Genomic DNA, 13,543 nt, shown 5'->3' with positions numbered 1-13,543 from the left:
ACTTTCGTGCTGTTTACTTTCAGCTGAGTGCTGGGTAGTTCAGGCAGTTGAGTGGTTGACTGGAGTGTGCAGGAGGGTTATTGCAGGATTGTAGAATGATGGAAATTTACAGCACAGAAGGATGCTATTTGGCCCTTCCTGTCTGTGTTGGTTGAAAAAGAGCAATCCAGCCTCATTCCACTTTCCAGCTCTAAGTCTATAGCTTTCTAGTTTGCAACAGTTACGCAGCAACATGGAAAATAGGAGCAGCGGGGAGGCCATTCGGCCCTTCGAGCCTGCTCCACCATTCACTATGATCATTGCTGATCACCCAATTCAATACCCTTCCCCCCATATCCTTTGATCTCTTTTGCGCCAAGAGCTATATCTAACCCTTTCTTGAAAACATACAACGTTTTGGCCTCAACTGCTTTCTGTGGTGGTGAATTCCACCATTCTCTGTGTGAAGAAATTTCTCCTCATCTCAGTCCTAAAAGTTTTACCCCATATCCTCAAACTATGAGTCCTAGTTTCCGCCCCCCCCCAGTCCTGTTACAAGATTCCCTTCCTTATTCTTCTGAACTCCAGCGAATATAATCCTAACCCACTCAATCTCTCCTCATACATCAGTCTGATTTCCCAGAAAATTAGGAGTTATTACATTTGCTTCCTTCATCTAAATCATTAGAATCATAGAATCCCTACAGTACAGAAGGAGGCCATTCGGCCCATCGAGTCTGTACCGACTACAATCTCACTCAGGCCCTATTCCCGAAAGCCCACATATTTACCCTGCTAATCCTCCTGACACTAGGGTCAATTGAGCATGACCAATCAACCTAAGCCGCACACCTTTGGACTGTGGGAGGAAATTGGAACACCCGGAGGAAACCCACGCAGACACGGGGAGAAAGTGCAGACTCCACACAGACAGTGACTTGAGGCCGGAGTTGAACCTGGGTCCCTGGCACTGTGAGGCAGCAGTGCTAACCACTGTCCCATCGTGCTGCCCCACAATATATGTTATGAATAGCTGAGGTCCTAACACTGATCCCTGTGGTGCCCCACTAATCACTGCCTGCTATTCAGAAAAGGACCCATTTATTCAAGTCCATAACAAGGATTTCTGTCTCTACCACCCACCCAGGTCGTGAATTCCGCACCACCATCACCCTCTGGGTGTTTCCAGGAAAATTATCTTTCATTCCTTGGGTCTCTGGAGGGGTTGGCAACAGTTGTGCAGAGAGGAGTCACACCCAGGAATGAAGGGTTTAAATTTTACCCGCAAATTTACTTCATTCATACAATTTGTAAAGGTTCATTACATTCAAATTTGACATTCCATTTATTACAATACAGACCAGTTTCTTTCAATACCTTACCTTTTTTAGATTCTTTACTGGGATGTGGGTGTTGCTGGAAAGGCCAACATTTATTGGATAGATCCTCAATACGCAAACACTAAGTGTCACCACATACTGAGGTTCTACCCGTCCCCAGTGTTGCGAAGGAGGGTCTGGCCACATTGCCACAGAACACTCCTAGTAGTTGGACTGTGCCATACCACCTGCCCCTCGTGGAAAAATCTGTTCAGAAAAAAACCTTTGACTACAAGTCAGGCAGTGATCTGCACCTAACGTCTTCAAGGCCCTGAGGGAAAAGGAGATGGTGGATCCTTCAGATGGTTCCCTGAGCAGACAGTTAAAGTCATTTGGCAGAACACCTCATCACCAGAACTTTCACACAAGCACCAAGACCTAGCTTGGCTGGTGGTGAGATGGACCCTCCCTGTCACATCCTTCATGCATGCTCCAAATCTCTGCACTACTGCACGCTGCCCTTGAAGCAGCTGTGGAGAAGAAGAGACAGTCACACATCTCCTTGTGGAATGTGCCTTTGTAATGAAGGCCTGGAGAGAGATGAAGTGGTATTTATCGAGGTTCATCTCGAGCAGCTCAGTGATGCAGGACTCTGTGCTCTACGGGCTGTTCCCAGGGATGCACACCAAGACAAACATCTGGAGGGTCATCAACTCAGTGAAAGATGCTCTTTGATCTGCCCGAAACTTGCTGATCTTTCCGTGCAAAGAATTGTCCCAACCGAGTGTTGCAGATTGGCACATTCCAAGCTCCAGGACTACGTGCTGAGGGACGCACTCAAGCTTGGGGCAGCCAAGGGGAAGGCCACCGTGTAAGACGTTTCAGACAGTGTACACCGAGGGGCTAGTAACCAGGTAAAGCCCTTGGACTGTGTGTTTAATCCTAACCATATGTAACTCTTTTGAGGCAACATGATCAATGTATATCATATGATCAGAATTGTACTCTCTATAACGAAAATATTGAAATGATGTTTGTAATATTCTCATTACTGAGTTGAAGCATCTCAGAGTGTATCTAGATTTCTGGAGAAACTGTGAATATCATTGCACTTTCCTGTTATGATAATTTGAAATGTTTTGTAATGTCTCTTGCAGATATTTTATGAATAAAATATATTTTTGCAAAAAAGGAAATCGAGCCCATATCTTAATTTGCAATAAATCTGTTTATTCATCAGCCCTGTGCTATTGATCTATAATCTAGTTGGTTCAGAATCACATTGATTTTAAATTCTCCTGTTCAAATCCCTTTGTGACTTTACCCTTCCTTATCTATGAAACATTACCTACAACCCTCTGTGATCTCTACCATCCTGCAACTCAACTTCTTGTGCATGTGATCTATTTTCCGAGAAAAATATACTTTAGTCATGAATGTAGAAGTATATAACAAAACATTTCAAATTGAGTGCTACAGAAATTCCGATGAAATTTAACTTTTCTCAAGACAGCATGTTCCACTCTCAGCTGTCTTAATGACAATTTCAATATATATCCCATATAGCCCCAGGGATCGTACAGTTTCCAGCTGCTTGGTACACATTGGCTGAAAGGTCTTAGACAGCAGCCTTTCTCCATTGTACCTTGGCCATACCTGCCCCAAGCTTGAGTGCGTCCCTCAGCACGTAATCATGGGCTTTGGAACGCGCCAGTCTGCAATGCTCAGTCGAGGACAACTCCTTACACTGGAAGACCAACAAGTTTCGGGCAGACCAAAGAGCATCTTTCACTGAGTTAATGACCCTCCAGCAGCAGGTGATGTTTGTCTTAGTGTGCCTGGGAACAGCCTGTAAAGCAGAGAGTCCTGCGTCACAGAGCTGCTCCGGATGAACGTTGACAAAAAATCACAGCATTGCACTCCAGACCTTCTTTGCAAAGGCACATTCCACAAGGAGGTGGACAATGGGGTGTCTTCCCCACCAGTCACCTCGAGGGCAACGTGCGAATGAAGTGAGACTCCAGGTGTGTAGGAAGGATCTGATGGGGAGGACCTTTCTCACCAGCAGACAAGCTAAGTTTTGGTGCTTGTTTGAACGTTCTGGCAATGTGGCAATCTGCCAAATGACTTTGACAGTCTGCTAAGGGAACCATGGACAGGATCTGTCATGTCCTTTTCCTGTAGGCCTCTGGGACATTCCATGCAGACCACTGCCTGATGGACTTGTGGTCAAGGGTGATTTTCTGATGAGCGTTCCAGACATAGTCTTGGCTCGCTGAGCCTTCAGCTTGTTTAAATCCTTGAATTTCTCTCCCCCCATCTAAACTTATCCACCTCTCCTTTAAATTAGTCTGTAAAACACACCTCTTTGATCAAGTTTTCTGTCTTAATCTGCCACATTTTGTCTGATTACTTCCCTGTGAATCACCAGGACACTTGAAAGGTGCTACATAAAATGAAAGTTGTCCTTTTTCGTTGGAGAGTTCAGAAGTGCGTCGGGAAATTAGCATTTTTTTTGATTTGGGTGTCCTTTCTGGACCTGGAATGGGGGAGTTTCTGACTGTGGGGTTGGAACGTCAGGCAGGCGGATGAGGAAGTAACCAAGAAACTGGGCTGGCTGCTGTCTCCTCTCTGAGTGAGTGTGTGTGTGTATCCGGCTCCGGATCCTAGCCGGGGAGAAAGCGGATGGGGTGATTCCGAATAAACCCTCTTATACCTTGGGTGCCTTCCCCACCGATGGGAACCAGCAGCACTGGGCAAAGCCCCCCAGCGAGGGAGCTCAGTCCACCGCTAGAGGCATGGAGTTGCGGCTACTGCGGGAAGGAGTCCTTCTGTGCTCAGGGTGAGGAGATGGTGTGGGGGGTGGGGGGGAAGAGTGAGAAAAATAGGTGAACAGGAGAGATTGCGAGAAAGTGTATTAGTAGCAATTACAGGCTGCTGGGAAATTGTTACATGAATTGTATCAGTTAACTTGATACTTAGTATTTTGCAACAATATCTAAACACTATCTAATAACTGAAAGTGAAAGATACTTTTAACTTGCGCTCATTTGATGATTTTCCCCTTGTAAACTTTCTTGTCAGTTTCAGCTGCTCCTCTCCTGTTGCTGTGTGAAATCTGTCTGTTCCACTACAGGGTATTTTTTTAGGGGAGGGGGGTGTATTCTTTACCAAGTTTCTACCTCTTTCAGCTTGCTCCTCTCTATCTTGGCCTCGGTCTTGGGGTACGAGCTGGAGCCACTTTCTCCCGGCCCTTGGAGTTTATATTTTTTTTGCAGAAATGCCTCCAGTGTTTGATTTCATTTCCTTTTACTTTGGCTCATGCGAACATGCTTCTGTCGCGAGAGGAAGCGAATGCCCGTTTCTAACACAGCCCCTCCAATCGCATTCCACTGAAATGTATTGGTATAAATTGATTGGGATTCAACTAGTGGTTAAAGTGACTGGATATTATTTTAAAGCGGTGTTGTGTATCATAGACGGATTTCTCTCGTGTTCTTTTTCCCTTCTCTCCACAAGGTGCCTTTCCGAGAGTCACTTAAAGTGGGAATTAAAATAAATTTAAGTTTATTAATGCAGTGTCACAAGTAGGCTTACATTAACACTGCAATGAAGTTACTGTGAAAATCCCCTAGTCCGTCACACTCCTGTTCGGGTACACTGAGGGAGAATTTAGCATGGCCAATGCACCTAACCAATATTACAGATGTTGGAAATCTGACAAAAAACAGAGTGCTGGAAAAACTCAGCAGGTTTGGCGGTGTCTGTGGAGAGAGAGAAGCAGAGTCCAGAGTCCTGAGTCCAATCTGCCTCTTAAAGTTAAAAAGTAAAGTTTATTTATTAGTCACAAGTAGGCTGACATTAACACAGCAATAGAATTACCCTGAAAATCCCCAAGTCGCCACAGTCCGGCGCCTGTTCGGTTACACTGAGGGATAATTTAGCATAGCCAATTCATCTAACCAGTGCGTCTTTCGGACTATGGGAAGAAGCCGGAGCACCCGGAGGAAACCCACGCAGACACATGGAGAACGTGCAGACTCCGCACAGACAGTGACCCAAGCCAGGAATCGAACCCAGGTCTCTGGTGCTGTGAAGCAGCAGTGCTAACCACTGTGCCACCGTGCTGCCCTTTTGGGAACAATTATGGAGGTAGTGCCCTCACTGAGTCTCAGGGCAGTTGCCCTTTCCCAGAAGGAATAACCAGGAAAACTCGAAATGTGGAGTACCTGTAAAACTTGCCTGAACTGGTCTTGGGGCTGCAGTATTACTAGTGTCAATATTACTGATTGTGGTTGGGATTTGAACATTTTGATCTGATTTCTCTTTCTGAGTTGTAGGCCAGTCAGTTTCACGTTAAGTGGGCAAGGTTCGAGAAACAATTATTTGGGATAGAATTAGTAGTCACGTGGAAAAATGTGGGTTGTTTAGGAAGAGCCAGCATGGATTTCTAAAAGGGAAATTGTGCTTAACTAACTTGCTGGAGTTTTTTGAGGAGGTAGCAGAGAGGGTAATGCGATTGATGGCACAACCTCAGACTAAAGGGACGATCCTTTAAAACAGAGATGAGGAAGAATTTCTTCAGCCAGAGAGTAGTGAATCTGTGGAACTCTTTGCCGCAGAAGGCTTTGGAGGCCAGGTCATTGAGTGTCTTTAAGACAGAGATAGATAGGTTCTTGATTAATAAGGGGGATCAGGGGTTATGGGGAAAAGGCAGGAGAATGGGAATGAGAAAAGAATCAGCCATAATTGAATGGCGGAGCAGACTCGATGGGCTGAGTGGCCTAATTCTGCTCCTATGCCTTATAAGGTGTACATGGAATTTCAGAAGGCTTTCGATATAATGCTATACAACAGACTTGAGAAAAGCTATAGCTTGTGGAATAAAAGGAACAGTAGCAAAGTGGATACAATATTGGCTGAATAATAGGAAGCAGAGAGTAGCAGTCAATTGATATTTTTCAGGCTGGAGGAAGGTTTGGAGTGGTGTTCTCCAGGGGTCAGTATTTATATATAATAAATGATCTAGATCCTGGTGTGCAGGAGACAGTTTCAAAGTTTGCGGATGTTACAAACTTAGAAGTATTATAAACCGTGAAGAGGATAGTGTAGAACTTCAGAAGGGCATAAACAAGCTGATGGAATGGGCAGATGACGTTCAATGCAGAGAAGTGCGAGGTGATACATTTTGGTAGGAAGAACATGGAGAGAGAGAGTGTAAAATAAAGGGTGCAGGAGCAGAGGGCCCTGGGTGTATATGTGCATAAATTGTTGAAGGCGGCAGGACAGGTGGAGAGAGCTGTTATAAGCATACAGTATTCTGGACTTCAGTAATAGGGCATAGAGTACAAGAGCAAGGAGGTTATACCGAACTTATATAAGACACCAGTTCAACCTCACTGGAGTATTGTGTACAGCACCACACTATAGGAAGGGTGTGAATGCATTGAAAAGAGGGCAGAAGAGGTTTAGAAAAATGATTGCAGGGATGAGAAACTTCAGTTATGAAGATAGGTTGGGACTGTTCTCCTTGGAGAGAGGAAGGGTGAGAGGAGATTTTATAGAGGTGTTCAAAATCATGAGGGGGCTGGACAGAGTAGATAGGGACAAACTGTTCCTGCTCATAAAAGGATCAAGAGCAGAGAGGGCGCAGATTTAAGGTGATTTGCAAAAGAAGCAAATGTGATGTGAGAAAAAGCTTTTTCACACAGCGAGTGGTTGGGTCTGGAATGCACTGCCTGGCAGTGTGGTGGAGGCAGGTTCAATCAAGGTTCTCAAGGGGGTGTTAGATGATTGCTTGAAAAAAAACAATATGCAGGGGTACAGGGGAAAGCCTTGACAATGGCACTAAGCCATGATGCTCATTTGGAGAGCTGCTACAAACACGATGGGCCAAATGGCCTCCTGCACCATAACAATTCTGAGATTCTGAGTTGGTTTGGTCTTCTCTTCTGTCCAATATTTACTCTCTCTTTTTCTAATGTCCTTTTTCCCTCTTATCTGGATATATGGGTGTTGCTGACATTTACACCCACTTTTGTTGCATTGACAGTTTTGTGGTTGGCCTTTTTCCTGACCTGTTGTGTAACATATTGGAACCCGAGTGGCTTTCTTAACCACTTGAGGGGGCTGCTGGGATTCAACCACAGTGGTGTAGGATCACATCATGGTCTGGGCTGGGTGATCACAGCAGGTTTCTTTCCTTCCACAAAAGTGTTCGAACACTTGTTTCAGGGTCACTTTTATTGAGATTGGCTTTTTTATTTCCAGATTTTTTAAAAACTGAATTCCAATGGAAATTAAGCTTGCATTAACTAGATTGATGGTCTTGGCTGATTAGTATTACTATGTGACTACAATATCCTTTCAAATGTGTACCTGCACGGTGAGTTGTAGTAGGTAATTTGACTGTGTGCATTATTGTGTCCTATTCTGTCCTCCTTCAAACACAGACACTTGCATCAGGGGTCACTGGAGAGCCTCCAAAATTGTTGTTATTTCACATCACCCTTAAGAGTATTGATAGGCAGAGGGATCTGGGTGTACAGGTACACAGGTCACTGAAAGTGGCAATGCAGGTGGAGAAGGTAGTCAAGAAGGCATACGGCATGCTTGCCTTCATCGGCCGGGGCATTGAGTTTAAAAATTGACAAGTCATGTTGCAGCTTTATAGAACCTTAATTAGGCTGCACTTGGAATATAGTGTTCAATTCTGGTCGCCACACTACCAGAAGGATGTGGAGGCTTTGGAGAGGGTACAGAAAAGATTTACCAGGATGTTGCCTGGTATGGAGGGCATGAGCTATGAGGAAAGGTTGGAGAAACTTGGTTTGTTCTCACTGGAATGACGGAGGTTGAGGGGTGACCTGATAGAAGTCTATAAGATTGAGAGGCATGGACAGAGTGGATAGTCAGAAGCTTTTTCCCAGGGTGGAAGAGTCAATTATTAGGGAGCACAGGTTTAAGGTGCGAGGGGCAAAGTTTAAAGGAGATGTACGAGGCAGATGTTCTACACAGAGAGTAGTGGGTGCCTGGAACTCGTTGCTGGGGGAGGTAGTGGAAGCGGACACAGTAGTGACTTTTAAGGGGCGTCTTGACAAATACATGAATAGGATGGGAATAGAGGGATATGATCCCTGGAAGGGTAGGGGGTTTTAGTTCAGTCGGGCAGCATGGTCGGTGCAGGCTTGGAGGGCCAAAGGGCCTGTTCCTGTGCTGTAATTTTCTTTGTTCTTTGTTTTGTTCTATCACCCCTCTCACCCAGGCATGCTGAGGCTAACCGCAGCCTATCAACAAAGAGCACATGTGGGATCTTTCTGACATTCTGGCTCAGTTGCTCACTAATTGGATGATGTGTAAATTAATGTGTTGGTTTCTCAGCTGCCTGTAACTAGAGTTCCCAACCCTCCAGGACTGGCCTGGAGTCTCTATGAATTGAAGATCAGTCTCCAGGACTTTGCTCTGAGCGACCCTGGAGAAAAATCATCAGAGGCTGAAGAAAGATTTTATTTGTCAGTTTTTGTTCAAAACATTTTTGAATCCTGACCCCTCACAACACCAGGGCCTCAGGTTCTGGCCTAGGTTGATTCCGGAGTTGAGAGAATTGGCTTATGTGGACATGCTGAGTAGACTGGGACTATACTCATTGGAATTCAGACGAATGAGGGGGGATCTTATAGAAATATTTAAGATTATGAAGGGAGTAGATAAGATAGAAGCAGGGAAGTTGTTTCCACTGGCGGGTGAAACTAGAATTAGGGGACATAGGCTCAAAATAAGGGGAAGCAGATTTAGGACTGAGTTGAGGAGGAACTTCTTCACACAAAGGGTTGTGAATCTGGAATTCCCTGCTCAGTGAAGTAGAAACATAGAAAAGCTACAGCACAAACAGGCCCTCCGGCCCACAAGTTGCGCCAAACAATTTCCTTACCTTCTCGGCTTACCTATAACCCTCTATCTTACTAACTGCCATGAACCTATCCAAAAGTCTCTGAAAAGACTCAATCGAATCCGCTTCCACCACCACTACCGGCAGCCGATTCCACGCACCCACCACCCTCTGAGTGAAAAACTTACCCCTAACATCTCCTCTGTACCTACTCCCCAGCACCCTAAACCTGTGGCCTCTCGTGACAACCATTTCAGCCCTGGGTAAAAGCCTCTGAGAATCCACTCTATCAATACCTCTCAACATCTTATACACCTCTATCAGGTCACCTCTCATCCTTCGCCTCTCCAAGGAGAATAGACCTAGCTCTCTCAACCTATCCTCATAAGGCATACCACTTAATCCCGGCAACATCCTTGTAAATCTCCTCTGCACCCTTTCTATGGCTTCCACATCCTTTCTGTAATGAGGCGACCAGAACTGGGCACAGTACTCCAGGTGGGGTCTGACCAGGGTCCTATACAGCTGCAGCATTATCTCCCGATTTCTAAACTCAATTCCTCTATTGATGAAGGCCAGTATTCCATACGCCTTCTTAACCACAGCCTCTACCTGTGACGCCGCTTTGAGCGTCCTATGAACCCGGACCCCAAGATCCCTCTGTTCTTCCACACTGCCAAGCGTCTTACCCTTAATATTATATTCTTCCATCCTATTCGACCCGCCAAAATGAACCACCACACACTTATCTGATTGAAGTCCATCTGCCACTTCTCCGCCCATTCTTGCATCTTATCTATGTCTCGTTGCAACTGCTGACATCCCTCTACACTACCCACAACACCACCAACCTTTGTGTCATCAGCAAACTTGCCAACCCATCCTTCCACTTCCTCATCCAGGTCATTTATAAAAATCACAAAGAGCAAGGGTCCCAGAACAGATCCCTGGGGCACCCCACTGGTGACCGACCTCCACTCTGAAAAAGACCCATCTACAACCACTCTTTGCCTTCTGTGGGCAAGCCAGTTCTGAATCCACAAAGCAACATCCCCTTGTATCCCATGTCCCTTCACTTTCTCCATAAGCCTTGCATGGGTCACCTTATCAAACGCCTTACTGAAATCCATATTAACCACATCTATGGCTCTTCCCCCGTCTAAGTGTCTAGTCACATCTTCAAAAAACTCAATCAGACTCGTAAGGCATGATCTGCCTCGGACAAAGCCGTGCTGGCTACTTCTGATCATACTATTCCTTTCCAAATGTAGTTGAGGCTACCTCATTGAATGTTTTTAAGGAAAAGATAGGTAGATTTTTGAACAGTAAAGGAATTAAGGGTTATGGTGAGCAAGTGGGTAAGTGGAGCTGAGTCCACGAAAAGATCAGCCATGATCTTATTGAATGGTGGAGCAGGCTCGAGGGGCCAGATGGCCTACTCCTGCTCCTAATTCTTATGTTCTCAGGTCACTGTCAGTGTGGAGTTTGCACATTCTCCCTGTGTCTGCGTGGGTTTCCTCCGGGTGCTCCGGTATTCCCTTGCAGTCCAAAGATGTGCGGGCTAGGTTGATTGGCCATGCTAAATTGCCCCTTAGTCTAGGAGATTAGTAAATACATGGGGTTAAGGGGATAGGGTCTGGATGAGATTGTTGTCGGTGCAGGTTCGATGGGCCAAATGGCCTCTTTCTGTACTGTAAAGATTCTATTTCTTTATACCAGATGTAAAACTTTTGGAAGTTGGGGATAGGGGAATGCTGTTTGGCTGATGGTCAATTGTCATCCAATCTGCTAATGAGTCTCTTTGCTTTCCAATTTGGTGTAATGCGGCAGTGAGTCACAAGGATGGATGCATTGGCTGGCCAACAGCTGGACTATGGGGCAAGTCATGTGATGAAACCTCCAGGAATATATTAATCGCCAGTGGGCAACCCCACCAGTAACTGTCAAACTACACAATGCTCATCCGGGCAAACAGTTGACACAAGGCTGCACTAGCCACGGTGGCACAGTGGGTTAGCCACTGCACCAGGGACCCGGGTTCAATTCCCGGCTTGGGTCACCGTCTGTGCGGAGTCTGCACGTTCGTCCCGTGTTTGCGTGGGTTTCCCCCTGGGTCCTAAAACCCCAAAGAAACTCAGAAAAGAAATCACACGCAAAAATGGAAGTCCAAACATCAAATACATTGATATTCCACAACATTAATGGGAACCTTAAGCAGCATCTGCACAAACTGAAAATTAAAAATTTCCAGTGCGTGACTGTGGTCACTCAGACATTTTTCATCAATGAACATTGCAGAAGCAGCTTAACTGCTCACATTCCTGTGAAGGCTTGGTGTGTGCACATTGGCTGCTGGATTTCAGCAGTGAGTATTACATTCATAGAATCATAGAATCCCTACAGTGCAGAAAGAGGCCATTCGGCCCATCGAGTCTGCACCGATCACAATCCCACCCAGGCCCTACACCCATATCTCTACATATTTACCCACTAATCCCTCTAACCTACGCATCTCAGGACACTAAGGGGCAATTTTAGCATGGCCAATCAACCTAACCCGCACATCTTTGGACTGTGGGAGGAAACCAGAGCACCCGGAGGAAACCCACGCAGACACGAGGAGAATGTGCAAACTCCACACAGACAGTGACCCGAGCCGGGGATCGAACCCGGGACCCTGGAGCTGTGAAGCAGCAGTGCTAACCACTGTGCCACCATGCCGCCCCATTGTCGGCAGTAAAGCACTTTGAACATTCTGCGGATGTGAAAAGCGCTGTTTAGATGAAATCCTTTCTTTCTCGGACCATAGAAACATCCCAGCCCACCCGAGATTGTAGCTGGGAGGGCAGGTATAACGGGGGTTCCAGCATTTGCCCACAGGAAGGAAGGGAAAGTTGCTCTGGAACATTCTTCTGCGAGTCCCAGTAACTAATTCGAAGTGTGGATTCGAATGCGCACTCGCGACTAGTTTGTCTTGTTAATTGGTCTTTTGAGATGCTGGTTGAACGAGAGGGGTTGTGCAGATACAGAGAAATGATTACATCTGCTGGCAGAATCTAGAGACACAGTGTTTAAAAATAGAGCCATGTCATTCAGAAATGAAATCAAAGGACGCTCTATTCTCAGAGCAATGAGAATCTAGGACACACTCTGGATGTTGTGTCAACTGAAAATTTCCAAACTGAAATTGAAAACCTGTCATGGGAAAAGAGTCTCAAGAAATAGGGAGGAAATGGAACTGAGGTAGAGTTCAGCACGATCTAATTGATTGTTGGAAGAGACTTGAGGAGCCTGAATGTTCCAGTGTTCCTTTGAAGAAATATTGACCAGAACACTGGGAAGGGCTCTTTGCTCCCCTTCAAATAGTGCTTTGAGATCTTTATCCAGACATTGACAGAGGTGTGGAAAGCACCTTGCAGCCACCTCTTGTTCGCACATGTTTGGGACTTATTACAAGAACAAAATTGCACCTGTTATGCCTTTTGTAGGGTGATAAATACTCTCATTGCACAATATTAGATCTAAAATACCTTAATCCTCAGCTGATTCCACATTAAGCGTCCAACAGATGTATATTTGTTTTGGGGAAGAGTTTGGCTTGGATGACTATTACGAGGGTTGGTCCACGAGATGTATTTGTAGTGGGTGACCATGCCTCTTCATGGGGGCAATGTTGATTTGCACCGTACTATATTAAACATTCAGCAGTAGATTTTTACTCCATTCTGAATCATACGCTGCGGACAAGTCCATGAGTGTCTTTGGTATCTTGAGCACGTGCAGATAACCAGCTTTGATGTGGACCATATAAATGTCTGGTTACAGCTCTCCAGCCAGGTCTAAACGCAAACTGCCACACTGCTCACTGGCTAGTACAAGTCTTTAGAGTAACTCCCTTTCCAGGAGCGATAAATATTGTGCCTCTGTATTCCTCCGGCGTATCATCATTTCTCTGTGTCTGCACAGACTCCCCTCTTTCAACCAGCATCTCAAAAGATCAGTGGTTTGCCAGATTATTAGCTGCCTGCCCTAGTTTCAGGATGGCAATTGCATGTTGTCGTAATGTGGGCAGAGGACTGAATACTGGTACAGAAGCATGGCCACCAGTTGCAGGCATTTTGACCCAAACATGGGTCATCGAAACATGCAGATTTGCTACATTTGGCAAGTGCCAGAGCCATATCTAAGCTTGGTCCATTCCTCTGGTGAATGGCATCAATACAATGTAGGTGTACAATCAGTAAAGGAGCAAAGCAGCTCTCTTTGTATTTTCCTTTCATGCTGATCTGTGTGGGGCCTTGGAATTCAGAAATATTAGGGTGACAATGCAGTAATTGCGAGATATATTTCCTTAATA

General features: G+C 45.5%; 1 protein-coding gene across 4 annotated transcripts in view; it reads left to right on the top strand.

Moving 5' to 3' along the window:
* Positions 1 to 3,909: 3,909 nt before the first annotated feature.
* LOC144479851 (arginyl-tRNA--protein transferase 1-like) overlaps positions 3,910 to 13,543 on the top strand; it is a 69,573-nt gene continuing 59,939 nt past the window's right edge. For all 4 annotated transcript variants that reach the window (XM_078198851.1, XM_078198852.1, XM_078198850.1 and 1 more), the window contains exon 1: positions 3,910 to 4,140. In XM_078198851.1, the coding sequence (XP_078054977.1) occupies positions 4,035 to 4,140 (106 nt within the window). In that variant the 5' untranslated portion in view covers positions 3,910 to 4,034. The remainder of the gene's footprint in view (positions 4,141 to 13,543) is intronic.

This window comes from Mustelus asterias, chromosome 27, assembly GCF_964213995.1.
Source record: "Mustelus asterias chromosome 27, sMusAst1.hap1.1, whole genome shotgun sequence".
Lineage (NCBI taxonomy): Eukaryota > Metazoa > Chordata > Chondrichthyes > Carcharhiniformes > Triakidae > Mustelus > Mustelus asterias.
Note: the sequence above shows the minus strand (reverse complement) of the source record. Positions and strands in the feature narration are given on the sequence as shown.